Raw genomic sequence first — 13,627 nt, forward strand, 5'->3', positions numbered from 1 at the left:
CCGATACTACCAACATAAAACTTTCAACAAAATGCAAATTAAAGGTCATGCTGCTAAATGCTAGGAGTCTAATCTTTGCATTTAGCTTTAGTCCGTGGTCCTGAGACCACGAATTTATGAAGGATTAGGTTTTTGAAAGCAGGGTGTGTCTTCTGGTAAACAGATTACAGCTCATAGTTTACAGTTGCCAGCAAGCTTGGTCAATCAGAAGTCTTGTACATCAGCTTTGACATCATTCATGAAGATGCCAAAAAATAGTGGTCCCAAAACTGAACTTTGGGGGAACTTCACTAGTACAGGAATCGCTAAAGCCACAGCTCGTAGAAAACACTCTATTTATTTAAATGCCAATGTAAAGTTATAAATAGTGCCAAAGGGCCTTAGGACATGGCGATACCCCATGGGATTAACGCCAGGGTCAGCTTTTCATAAAGAGTTGTTAAAACATTTTAACCAACAAGGTTTATGCCTATTACAAATCATGATTAATCATTATACTGTGATTAACAAAGACTTTGAGCAGCATATAACATCATTGGATGGGCAAATTAAACAACATGTAAATTTTTATGAGATATAAATATGAATATCTCCATTGTTTTCAAAGTATTGAGCAGCATGTTGACAAAATTAGGCATAATAAAACTAAGAAGATTCAAAGGGCTCAGAAACAATACCTCAGGGACAGCTTATCCCCCACCATCGAGATCACAAACTTGGTTGGATCAAACAATTGTAAATTCTAGTCAGAATAATCATAACAGCATGTTCCCTGAAGAACATCATAGTAGCGATGGTATTATGGAGGAAGAAGATGTTCAAGGTAATGTTGTTAATGCTGTAGGAGCAAATGCCGGTGTGAGGAGAAGTGAGAGGCTGAAGACACGTAACAACAATAACAATAATAATCATGATTTGAGAGACAATCAACAACCATCTACCTCTAACTTTAAGCAGGGTTTTCCGAGACGGAACCAGAAAAAGCACTGGAACAAGAGGAAGAATTACAACAACAGGAGATAGTGTACCAATGAGAGATGAACATCCATCATGTAATGTGATCAGAAATAAACAGGGGGACTTTCTGGTTTATAATTTTTCATTGTTTTACATTTCAGAACAGTTGGTAGATGTTTTATCAAGAGGTTCAACTTTTGTTCCTGCCTCTAAAATGAATTTGGCACAAACAATTTGTGATATCAAATTGTTTGTGAGGAAACTGAATTCAAAACAATTATATTTAGTGGTCAATTGATGAACAACGGACCATTAAGGGTTTCTAGTTGTTACAACCCACCATTACATAACACCCTTCAATTATTTGAGAAAATATGTGAAGTGGATTTGAGAAAATTGAATGATGAAAACTTTGAGTATAAATATAACTTAAATAAGGAAGAAAGAGAAGAACTGGGGGTGTTATTGGCAACGAACGTAAGAGTTATGAACCCTGATAAGTGAGGGGGACTGGTAATTATGGGCACACCAGAATATGTTAACAAAATTTCAACTATTTTGTCTAGTGATACATATGAATTATCATTGGTTAATAAATACAATAGATCAATCCAATTCATAAAAAGCTTCTTAAATGAATTCTTCATTGAAGCAAGAATTGATGTACATATGTATAATTATTTGCTTATAGAGGCTCCTAGAGCACCATATATGTTCGGTGTCCCAAAAATACACAAGAGCATTACCAACCCCCCACTAAGGCCAATAGTAGATGGAAGAAGGTCAGCCACTTATGCGTGCGCTAAATTGGCAGACTGCATTTTGAAAAAGTACGTGGATAAGGAACAATGGATAGTTAAAGATTCTTGAGTTTCCCTAGAGAAAATCAATAATTTACCATATCAAAGTGAAAATAATTTCTTAACAATAAACATCAAGGAGTTATATATGAGCATACCACACAATTTGGGAATAGAATGGGTAACCAATAGAATGAGACAGAAGGGTGCGCCAGCTGATGAAATTTCTTTTGTGCAAGAACTTCTTGATGTCGTTTTGTCATATAATTTCATTTTATTTAATGGTCAGTACTATATCCAGAAAAAAGGAGTTGTTACGGGCTCTCCATGTGGATCTAGCTTTGCAAATATGGTTTTGTCCTTTTGGGAGAGCAATTTAGTATTCAGGAACAACACCATCAACAGAATAGTCAAATGTTATGCTAGATTCATTGATGATATTTTTGTAGTTATTGAAGGGGATGCAATTTCGTCCAAAGATTTGGTTAAAATCTTGAATGAATCTACAGAATTTTTGTATTTTTCATATGTGTTGAACTCAACATCCATTGCTTATTTGGATGTTATACTGACCAAAAATGAATCTGAAACAATATGAAGCCAATATTTACAGGAAACCCACGTATTCAAATAAATTTTTACACTACTCAAGTGCACACCCGAAACATCAAAAGAAGTCAGTAATAAAAGGCCAATTAGTACGAGCTGCGCGTATGATAACATCAGATGAAGCATTTGCTAAAGAGTGTTGTAATTTAAAACAAATGTTTTTGAATAGGGCATATCCCATTTTATTAATAGAAGAATTGGTAGATGAGGTATCAACAAAAAGGAATAAAGGCTTTTATAAGCCCATCATGAACAACAAATTGATATGATGGTTTAATCAAAACAACATCATTATTAATGTTAGATCTCAAGTGCAAAATCAACAAAATAATGAAGTTGATTTCAACTTAGCTTGTATATTAAGTTTTTCCTTGGATTATGCTAACATAAGAAAAATCTTAAAGACAAATTGGACATTAATCAATGAAGATAACACACTGGTAAGCAAGTTGGGAAAGACACCAAAGATAACTTGGAAAAAGGGAATAAGCTTCAAAGAGTTATTACAAAAAAACAGTGATAGTAGTGGCTCAAGAACTAATAGAGGGATGACACAATGTGGTAGTTGTTTGTATTGCCATTTAATGTCATCTGGGGCCACTATAGAGATCAACAGTTTAAAAATATACACCAAAGGTAGATTTAATTGTAATTCAAAGGGAGTAGTGTATTTAGCAGTCTGCCAATGCTGCCCATCATTTTATGTAGGAAAAACTGAGAGAAGATTAAAGGATAGGGATTATGAACATCAGAGAAGTATAAGATTGCAAAAAGAAGATAATGCACTTGCCAGACACATTATGGCATTTTCTGATCATAAATTCCAGTTTAGAGTTTTAGACCAAATTAAGCAAGATTTGAGAGGAGGTCCTTTTGGCTTATTGTTTGAGAAGATGGAATTACTGTGGCAGATTAAGCTGAATGTGTACACCAACTCAGGTCTCAACGAAAAATGTTCTTTGATGTGCTTATTAAAATTGAAAAGTTTAGATAGATGAGGTTGTGGTTACACACAAATTATGTTATATATAATTTTGTATAGAGTACAACATTATGGTTTTAATCTATTAGGTTTGAATAAGTGTTTACATTTCACGAATGTTTCATCAATGTTTATTATTTATTTATTTTTTTTCATTTTGTATTTATGTGATATTCAACATATATAGTGTTAGGGCAATTTTTTACATAATAATATAATCCACAAATATGTTTGTTGGTCCTTGTGAACACTGAGGAATGGGTGATTTTATTGTATTGTATTTTATTCTATTTTCATTTTATTTCATGGTAGGATCAGAATTTAGGATGTTGAATATTTAGTGACCTGTATCTTTAAGAGATGCTTTTGCTGTGGAAATTTGGCGGTTTTTTTACAATGAAGTTTTTCTACGAGCTGTGGCTTTAGCGATTTCTGTATTAGTTCTTGTTTTAGTGTAGTGGATTGTTTCTGGAACTTCACTAGTGATGAGCCTTTTAGAGGAAACTGTGCTACCAACATTTATTAAGCATATTCTGCATATAAGACACAAGTCAATGAGTATCAAATTAGTGTATTTTTATCTGGCTTAGATTTTCTATAATACCAGAGTGCAGAATAGTATTGAAAATCTAGGCCATATCCAGGTAAGTGGTGTGCACACACATGACTTCATCCAGTGCCTCTATGACCTTCTCATAGAAATCCACAGGTTAAGTAGGCAAGCTGGACCTTTCACAAAGCCAAACTGACTTTTGGTCAAAGGCTTGTAATCGAACAGCATCTTTAATTTGGGGTTTGATGATTTTATATATATATATATATATATATATATATATATATATATATATACATATATTCCATTATTTTGTAAATTATTCTGGTAAAGCTAATTGGTCTGTAGTTTCCAGTGCCAGAGAAAGATCTACTCTTCTGAATGGGTACCACAATAACTGTTATCCAGGCCTTGGGTACATAACCAAGTGAAAAGTTAAGACTGAATACCTCTGTGAGGGAGTCAGTGATGCATCAGACCCCTCAGCTGTCTCTATTTGCAGGTATGTTCCTAATTTTAGGCTGAAGTTATTTCTTCATATGATTTCTCAAAAAAATGCATGTAGTTTGGAGGTATGCTCCAGTTTTCAGGCTTGATTTACCACTTCACATGATTTGCAGGATTCCCCCACCATGCATGATTTTAAAGCTGTTTAGTGCACAAAAAACAGACTACACAGCCAGCATAGTGGTGGCACCAACATTTCAAAGAAAGATTACACATGTTACACAAGCAAAAAGAAATAAGTTTTTGAGGCAAATTTTTGAAATATCATCCATTAAAGTTTACAGATTTTTTGTTATGTCTTTGGTAATGTTCTTATATTTTATGTATTTTTGTCTGTCATTTTTTAAATGGGTTTTACTGAACCTTACTGGAACTGGGAGTGGTTACATGCTCTTTGTTATGCGTGTTTTATGCTAATCAGACAAAGAGGCATGTAATTTATATGAGCCTTTGTTCCTATTTTGAGGGGTGTATGAGACAGTGTTTCATACTTACAAGGAATCAATAGGGTATGATATCTAGACCAACAGAGCTTTTGTTCCTAGTTTTGGAGAGGACATTAGGACTTGTTCAGAGGTAATTAAAGAGAGGTGCTTACTGGATGGTATGGGGGGAAGAGGTGGAAGGATGAGGTAAAAAGTGTGCACTAAACATGTTCCATAGTATATGTGTAGTTCCCATCAGGCTTAGAGTCAGAATGGCTGGTATCATAGGATATATGCACAGTGAATTGATAATTATTATTTCTGAGCTTCCTGTTGAAGTTAGGAGATTGCTTCGTATTTGTCCTTGGATGATCTAGATATGTTTAATTTGTATTTTGACTTGCAAGTTTTTATACTTCATCTTGTTTTTTTATTTGTCCTTTTCAGGTCGCATATAGTGCGGGGGATTTAAATTTTTTCTTTGGTGCACTAGTTTTCCCCCTGTTGTTGTAGAGTATATTGATGTGGGAGTACCATCACAGGTGATATGTTTTAAACTTAGTATTGTATTTATGGAAGATGGGAACATGGGCATCGGTGCCAGAAATTTGCTGTGAAAAGAGATCAGAGTCTGTGCAGCCATTGGGTCGCTCTTTAGATGGAGGGGAATTTAAAACTCCTTAGGTCATCAGCTAGTTGTAGGAAGTTAGGCTTGCAGTAGTCCCTGCAGAGAGTAGTATTTATGTCCATTTGGAGATGGGTTTTATGAGGAATATTACCGCGTGGTGGTATCTGGAGCTATTTTTATGGGGAATATTACTAAATGGTGGTATCTGGAGCTGGGTTTTTATGGTGAATATTACTGCATGGTGTTATCTGGAGCTGTGTTTTAAGGAGAATATAATCACATGGTCATATCTGAAACTATGTATTTATGGGAAATATTACCACCTGGTGGTATCTGGAGTGGTAGTATGCTTTTACCAGTTATGGAGTCAGAGAAGGGGTAGAATATACTGGAATAATACTTGTAAGAAATAAATCAAGTACATTTGAGACTATGGTATGGGTGGTACTATCTGTTCAAGAGTTTGCCCTGATGAAGTCCAGGAGCTGTTCTGCATATTTGTTGTTTGCAATGTTTGTTAAGCTATATATAGGTAATTAAAATATCCCCAGATTGACTGTGTCATATTCCAAAGTGGTCACAGAAACCACAAGATACATAGTCATATACACCTTTAAGTAGGCACACAGAAGTCCTTGGCACCCTTTACAAGCACTTAATAGTGTTCACCTCCCAAACTGAGCAGGGCAGTACATGATAACCCTGGAGTAAATTTGTGTATACCCTTCCAATCATCAAGACTAGCCATAAAGTTAGACAGAATATTGTTGTGCTTGGCTTGTACTGATAATGCAATGTATTCCCACTCTATGGTGTAAGTTGACATTTTCCTCAAGCAAAACTTCTTTGTGTGTTGGTACAGATTTAGATCCCTACTACGAGCATTTGTAAAGCAACTGGTTTTGTGAAGAAATAGGACATCAAATAAGACTGTTTTTTTATATGTCTCAAAAAATTAGACACAGCTTAGTTCATAGTAGCTGGTAGGCAGTGAGGTATAAGGAAAGTTGTGCTAATCTATTATGAGAGTTGAAGGATTTATGATCTTTAATTTTCTTGTTTAATATCACTGGCAGCAATATACTTGGATTTGGATGTATAAAAGTGGTGTTATTTTCTATAATATGTCTGAGTAAGATGACTTACTTGGATTCTGTAGATTTCTCTTGGAAATTAATAGAGCCAAATAGAAGTTTTTATCAAGTATGATGGAAACATGATGATCATATGAGACAGAGTTGTCCACATAAATATCCAGGTATCTTATGACCATATCTGTTTGAAGAGGAGCACCATTTATAACAGAAATAGGAGTAACTTTTAAACCAAATGCTCTATACTGCACTTTTTCTAAATTTAGCTTGTGACCATTTCCAGTACACCCTTTACATCTCCTTTCTTATATATACTAACTCCATGCTAACGCAACAATGGGAAAAAGCATTTCACCAATACAGTGCATGGCATTCTTACACAAATGCAATCCTGCAGTAGCTGCATTACTTCAGTATTATTACAATCAAATAGAAAGTTGAACACCTGTAACTGGCTAGTCAGAGCAAAATCAAGTGGTCATTATTCATTGGTGGAGAAGGCAAAATGGCTAGCTGCAACCTGTTATTTATTTATTTTACATTTGTTAACCGGGGGTGTCTGACTGATCCGAAAAGGCCCTTTTTCAGCAGAGGCCCGGGGAGAAAAGCTCCACAAAGAAAAATTACAGACACATTTAGTTATTTAGACATAATCAGTATACACACAAATTACAAGAGACATGTTTTTACAGTGGCATGCGGCACAAACAGTTACAGTGGAGAGAACAATCAAAAAAGATATTAATTTTAAAAATAAAGGTAAGTAATAGATTTGTGGTGTACAGCTGAACTTTGGAATGTAGGCAGAATACATACATAGTACACAGGTACAGTACATACATTGTAGATTAGCCAGTGTTTGTGAGTAAGATTGAAAAACTATTATCAATTGCTCTAGATTTAGTATGCTTATGTTATCCGCTTTCACTAGCCTGGGGAGCAATCATGGCACTGCCAACTTTGCTTGAGATGTTGCCTGATGAGGTCTTTAAAGGAGGCTTTGGATGATGTGTTTTGAATGCTAGTAGGGACAGAGTTCCATTTTTTAGCCACCGAACTACTATATAGTGCATCTCCAAAGCTATTGTAGATGTTGGTGACTTCTAGTAGTAGTTTGCTTGATGATCTAAGAGGCCTTTTGGCTGAGTGATGTTGTACTAGGTTTTTGAGGGCAGGACACTTATTGGGGAGGTAATAGAATGACAGAGGCAGAGCTGATTGTAGGTTAGGAGGTTGGGCAGTTCAAGCCAGTGGAGCTGTCTCAAAGCAGTACAATGATGAGTTCTATATGAGCAATTTGCAGCAAAACAGGCAATTCTGTTATAGCAAGCTTCCATTTTGCTTAGTTCAGTTTTGTTGAGATTAGTCAGAATGGGAGATGCATAGAGTAGGGTGGATAGAAGTTGGGAGCGAGCAATGGCTGGTCTTGTGTTGTTGGTAAGAAATGGTTTGATACGGTAGAGTGACCCCAGTTTGGCATGTACTTTTTTAATAGTTAAGTTCAGATGACTATCAAATTTTAGGTGGGAGTCTATGGTTATTCCCAATAGCTTAGCCTGTGGCACTGGAGCAATTGGAGTAGCATTTGTGGAGTAGATAGTGAATTGACCGTTAGTGTTTTTGTTAGAACTGGTTATAATCATAAGCTGAGTTTTCTTTGGATTGAGGAGAAGTTGGGCTTTGGTAAGGTAGTTTTCAACGTCAGAGAATGCTAGTTGAGTTGTTTGCAGGAGGGTGGGAATGTTTTGTGCAGCACAGATTAAGGTAGTGTCATCTGCATACTGAATTATAGATGCATGCTGTGTGGAGGTGTGGAGGTCATTTGTGAAGACTGTGAATAGTAGTGGTCCTAAGATAGAACCCTGTGGGACTCCTATAGTTATGGGCAGCTGAGGAGAGAGAGAATTTTCCCATTTCACAGCTTGGTACCTGTCAGTTAAGTAGCTTTGGAACCAGGTAAGAGTGGAATTAGATAGATGATATTGGTTTAGTTTGTTTAGCAGGATTTAGTGCGAGACTGTGTCAAATGCTCTGGACATATCCAAAAAAAGAGTTGACACTTGCAGGCCTTCATTTTTGAGACAGTTTACTGTGTCTGTGAAGCAGAGGAGAGCTGTAGTGGTACTATGGGCAGGTCTGAAACCATGCTGAGTAGGTGACAGGATGTTGCAGTCTAGGAGATAGTTTAGCATCTGGGTATGGATGCATTTTTCTAGGATTTTGGCCAGGGGGGAGAGTAAAGCAATGGGTCTGTAGTTATTAAGTTCAGTGGAGGTCCCGCCTTTATGTATGGGTGTAACATAGGATATTTTCCAGAGTTTGGGCACATAGTTTTCAACAATTGATCTGTTTATGAGAGTGGAGACTGGGATAGCAATAGCATCTGCTGTAAGTTTCAAGAAATAGCTGGGGAGTAGGTTGGCTGCATTATTTGGTTTAATACTCATCTCTGCAACAAAAAAGCACGACTTTCAACATGTCACAGTAATGTGACATCACAAATACCATTGCTGCCACAGCAGGGCAGATTCGTTTTGCATCTAACAAATACATTTAATAGCTGAAAAAGCAATGCTCAAAAAATCTATTAATAACGTTTTGCAGGATTTTGTTCTTTTTATACCACAGCATATGGCAGCTCATGCAGGAGCTTTTGTACTACTATAAAAACTGGAGACATCTGCAAAAGAAATGACTTTTGAAGTAATGCAAGTGAACAAAATAAAATGTTATTCTGTTATTTTCCAAAAACTGGAGGGGAAGGAAGAAACATAGAAGTGAGAGAGATGACTAGTCAAATAGGTGAGCAGTTCTTATAGTTCTATGAAATTATTTCACTAAGGCAGAAATTTAATGTTACAGTAGTAATTAATGAAATATCACTGACCAGAAACCTTTCACAGTGTCTGCAGTTCTGAACATATAAACAAAGAGAACAGTATTCATGGACATCTCTGACCATGTGTCCAGTCAAACATAGACTTATGCCATTGAGATTCTCTAAGCCATCAGATCTGCAATTATTACTGAGAGTTTGGGATGGTACACTGTAATGTGGTTTGCATTATGGCATGTGTGTGTGTGTGTGTGTGTGTGTGTGTGTGTGTGTGTGTGTGTGTGTGTGTGTGTGTGTGTGTGTGTGCGCATACACATACTTGCATGTGTGTGCTTTCTTGTGTGGGTGTGATGATAAAGCAAACATCTGACAATATTAGAATAAATGTTTTCTGGATGATATAAATATTGATACTTGACAGGCAAACTTAACTTAGATTTTATTTTTTACCACTTTTAGTACTCAAAATAATTTCATTACTAAATGCACAATTTATGATGTGTATGTGTTTTTTCACCTAGATTCTGAGATGGCTATACTCAGTGAAAAAAAAAATTCCTTTCTTAGACTGGTTGGATTTACGAAAACTGTGCTTACACTTTTAAGCTGTACCATAATAGGTTTTGGGATAACTCCAGAGGACTGGAGTATATTCTGGTCATTCACCCAATCTAACGAGTTTAGAGTAAGTTGCTGACAAAAAAGAACTTTGTTTTATGCGCGCATTATTAAGACATTCACACAGTTCTGTGAACTGCCTACCTGAAATGAATTCATGCCGATAAAGATGTAGGCCAGCGTAAGGCTCAGATGCACTAAGATGCCACAGAACCATGTCAGACCCAGTACGGGGAGTAGAACAATAACTGGTTTAGCAGCAGCCCTGTCATAAAGAGAAACATTATACTGTCATTATGAACAAACACTGCAATTTAAAATAACCAAGTTGTGAACAAGTGATTTTTTAAGGATTATTAATATTATATCAGTTATTTCCTCTTCTATTTTCTGGCATAAAGACTGTCAGACTGCAACTTTGTTTACAGTGTACTGAAGCAGAGAGAATAGAATGTTTTCTGTATGTCTGGAAAGCAAATCACATAAATAATTTCTAACACTATGGAAAAATTGCACTTTATCAGACTCTGCATGTGAAATTCTCATTGTTTTGCTTCTGTTTGCCTGCTCTGTGATTCTGCTTAATAAAGTGTCACAATGCCCATATGTTTAATAAGCCACTGAACAGTCCGTCTCAGACTCATCCTGACACCACTTAAGATCTTTTAAGGGTTTTAACCATGTCATAAATAAGCACTAGTTTCCAAGATTTTTTTTTAACTTGCCCAGACAAAAAGTCATTAAATATAATTATCACCCACCAAGGTGCTGCCATTGGCAAGAATGTTTTGGGTATATTTAGTGCAGATATAGTAAGCAAAGAAAGACTGCATCTTCTGTCTTGTCTGGGCCTTTTTCACATATCAAAAGGAGGTAAGCAAATGATGCCTAAAACAAAGAATAATAAAATATCTGCTTGTGAGATGGCATCATTTGATGAGCTCATTGTCTTGATGCTGGCAAACCTGGTTTTAGGGATAGCAAACAATACAGTTTTTCTATAAAAAAGTTCTTTTAGTTTGTTACCTATTTTCAAAATGTTCTTTTCCTCTCAGCCTTGAAGTTTATACACAAACACACACACATTTGTATACACTCTCTATGGACTTGTGTCCATTAATTTGTTATAGAGCTCACACTCCTACACAAAAGACAGTCTCAAATCAATTAATAGATTACATATAGTTTATAAGGAAAAGGCTTACATGTTTATATTCTACAAGAAACATTATTCTGTGTCAGGCTAACCTAAAGCATGCTTCCATAATCTCCGCAGAACACTTCAAAACATTATAATCAAAACATCACAACAGAAGGGATATCAAATTACTTCTCAACAGATGCAGAGAAAAGTAATTTCCTAAATTATAATTTTGGCTTACAAAACTAAACAAAATGATTTTATTATATGTTGTGTGTCTGCATGGCAAAGCATGGTTTGAAAATCATTATCCTTGCGAAACCCCTAAAACAAACTGATTGGGATGCAGCTTACCATATCTGATTCCCCAGCTGTGTTTCATGGCTACATTTTGGTGCTAGCATCTGCGTACGTCTCCTGGCACTGGACACTGTAACCATAACTACACGGAACAGGACAAATGTATTGACCTGTAATACAGAAAGAAAATAATATCCCATTACAAAATATAATTGTATCCTAAAGGAAAGTTGGTACAACTTTATTTTGTGATAAAGGCTATACTCAGGTATTCCTTTCAATAATCAAGTTCAATGAAGTGTTTTCCCTGATTTAATTACACTGTAAAGCATACATATGTGCAGAAGGGCAAGCTATACTGAAAGGTGAGGCTGCTGATTTAAATAATATGATATACAAAGTTGAAGAAATGCTACATACAAGCCCTATGAAGAGAGACCTGTGGGCTAGAATGAAGGCAATGCGTATCATATCTCTAGGCAAGTAAAGACAGGGGAAGAATGTACTACATTTACAACCACAGTTCTCAGAAAATAATGAAATAGAATCCAGATGTAGTTAAGGACCCCCAGTGCTAGGTGTATATGACCATCACTGAGCCTCCAAGTTCATCTACTGACTTCAGGCTGTCATTGCCTACCACCATTCACCCACCTCTCAAAAGCCTTATGGTTGGCTTCTGAATTAATTTACAATTTTGGCATGCTGCCTTTGCAGAAAGATTAATTCATATTTCACTATTCTCTGTGAAAAGTTACTTCCTGACAGTGACAAAGAGTCTTACCATCTTCTGCATTTTCTCATGTTTCCTTGCTCTTCCACACCTCTTATTCAGACTTTATAGTTCACTAAATTCAAACCTTTCAATCTTATTCATCTGCATAGTTTCTTTTCATATGATTGTAGGTGAAGACTGGCTGTCACTGCATATTTCTTTATTATGTCTATTCTCAATCTTCCTGAACAATAATTATGGAATAAGTAATAGTTTTTTGTGCTGTGAATTGTAAATGAATCTGTGACTTTATTAAAATGTTGTACTGGTTTGGAGCTTTTCTCCCCGGGCCTCCGCTGAAAATGGACATGTATCCAGTCGGTCTATCCCGGTTAACAAATGTAAAATAAAAAATAAAATAAAAAAAATATTTTTACAACACTATTTATAAATATCTTAACTATACAATCAGAAGTTGAAACCCTTCTGTACTTTGTATTGAATATAGAAGCCTTACAAACCATTTGCATATGTAATAAGCTGTTACCTTTCTCACTCTTCGCTTATTAAGTCTGTTTGGTCTATATCACCATATGATGAGAAATCTTTAAGTGCACACAGTGTTCAGATAGAGGCCCCACAAATAATATGTACATGTAGTAAGTCATTTTTCTCCAGATAATGTTTTTTTCCTATGCATCCTAACATCACTACTTTTTCTGTTTTCTCAGCTTGCTTACCCACTTTAAATTTAGGGTAATAATAGGTTCATAGGTTGGTACTAGGCTATCAGCCCTAGGGCCTATACAAGCCTAGCCATAACAATTCCCTGGCTATTTCTTCCCACAGTATTTACTTCCCTGGACCCCTGTCTAGCAAGGTGACCGATGTGATTCCCGGGGTGAATTTCCTATCTCCCATCCAATCATCAAGGTTCCTTTTGAAGAGGGCCAAAGAGGTTCTGCTTGACATGTATGGGCAGTCTATTCCAGAGTCTGGGGAGTCTCTGGGTAAGGAACCTATCCCTCCAGCATGTTTTGTTCATTGTGATGACAAGGTTTAGATCCCTGGAGCATGTGCCTCTGAGGGATTGGGATTTCTTTAAGTGTAGCATGTCTAACAGCTCTGGGTTTGACATGGCCTTGTATGTTAAGCAGAGATCACCTCCGAGTAGACAATATGCAACAGAGTATAGCTGGAGTTTTTTTAGATGGTCAGTATAGGGTGTCTGCTTTAGGCCTTGTGATTCTTTTAGTGAGGTATTTCTGCGGCCTTTCCAGTTGTTGCATATGTTTTGAGAGGTACATACCAAATGGGGCATTGTATTCTATAATGGGTCTAATGAGGGATGAGTACAGTGGGGCAATGACCTCCTTTTTTCTGAATGAAAAGCCCTTAGTGATGAGGTGTGCCACATAGAAGGATTTCCTGACTGTTGTAGCGATGTGGTTATTGAAGGCGA

General features: G+C 36.3%; 1 protein-coding gene across 3 annotated transcripts in view; it reads right to left on the reverse strand.

The window, feature by feature from the left end:
- Positions 1 to 13,627, reverse strand: part of ADGRD2 (adhesion G protein-coupled receptor D2) — a 1,709,855-nt gene that overhangs the window by 861,356 nt on the left and 834,872 nt on the right. For all 3 annotated transcript variants that reach the window (XM_044058541.1, XM_044058538.1, XM_044058539.1), the window contains exons 19-20: positions 11,505 to 11,620; positions 10,154 to 10,274 (exon numbers count right to left, since the gene is read on the reverse strand). In XM_044058541.1, coding sequence (XP_043914476.1) covers positions 10,154 to 10,274; positions 11,505 to 11,620 — 237 coding nt within the window. The remainder of the gene's footprint in view (positions 1 to 10,153; positions 10,275 to 11,504; positions 11,621 to 13,627) is intronic.

Source organism: Protopterus annectens, chromosome 16.part0 (genome assembly GCF_019279795.1).
Source record: "Protopterus annectens isolate FY-2018-M chromosome 16.part0, PAN1.0, whole genome shotgun sequence".
In the NCBI taxonomy this organism is placed as follows: Eukaryota; Metazoa; Chordata; order Ceratodontiformes; family Protopteridae; genus Protopterus; species Protopterus annectens.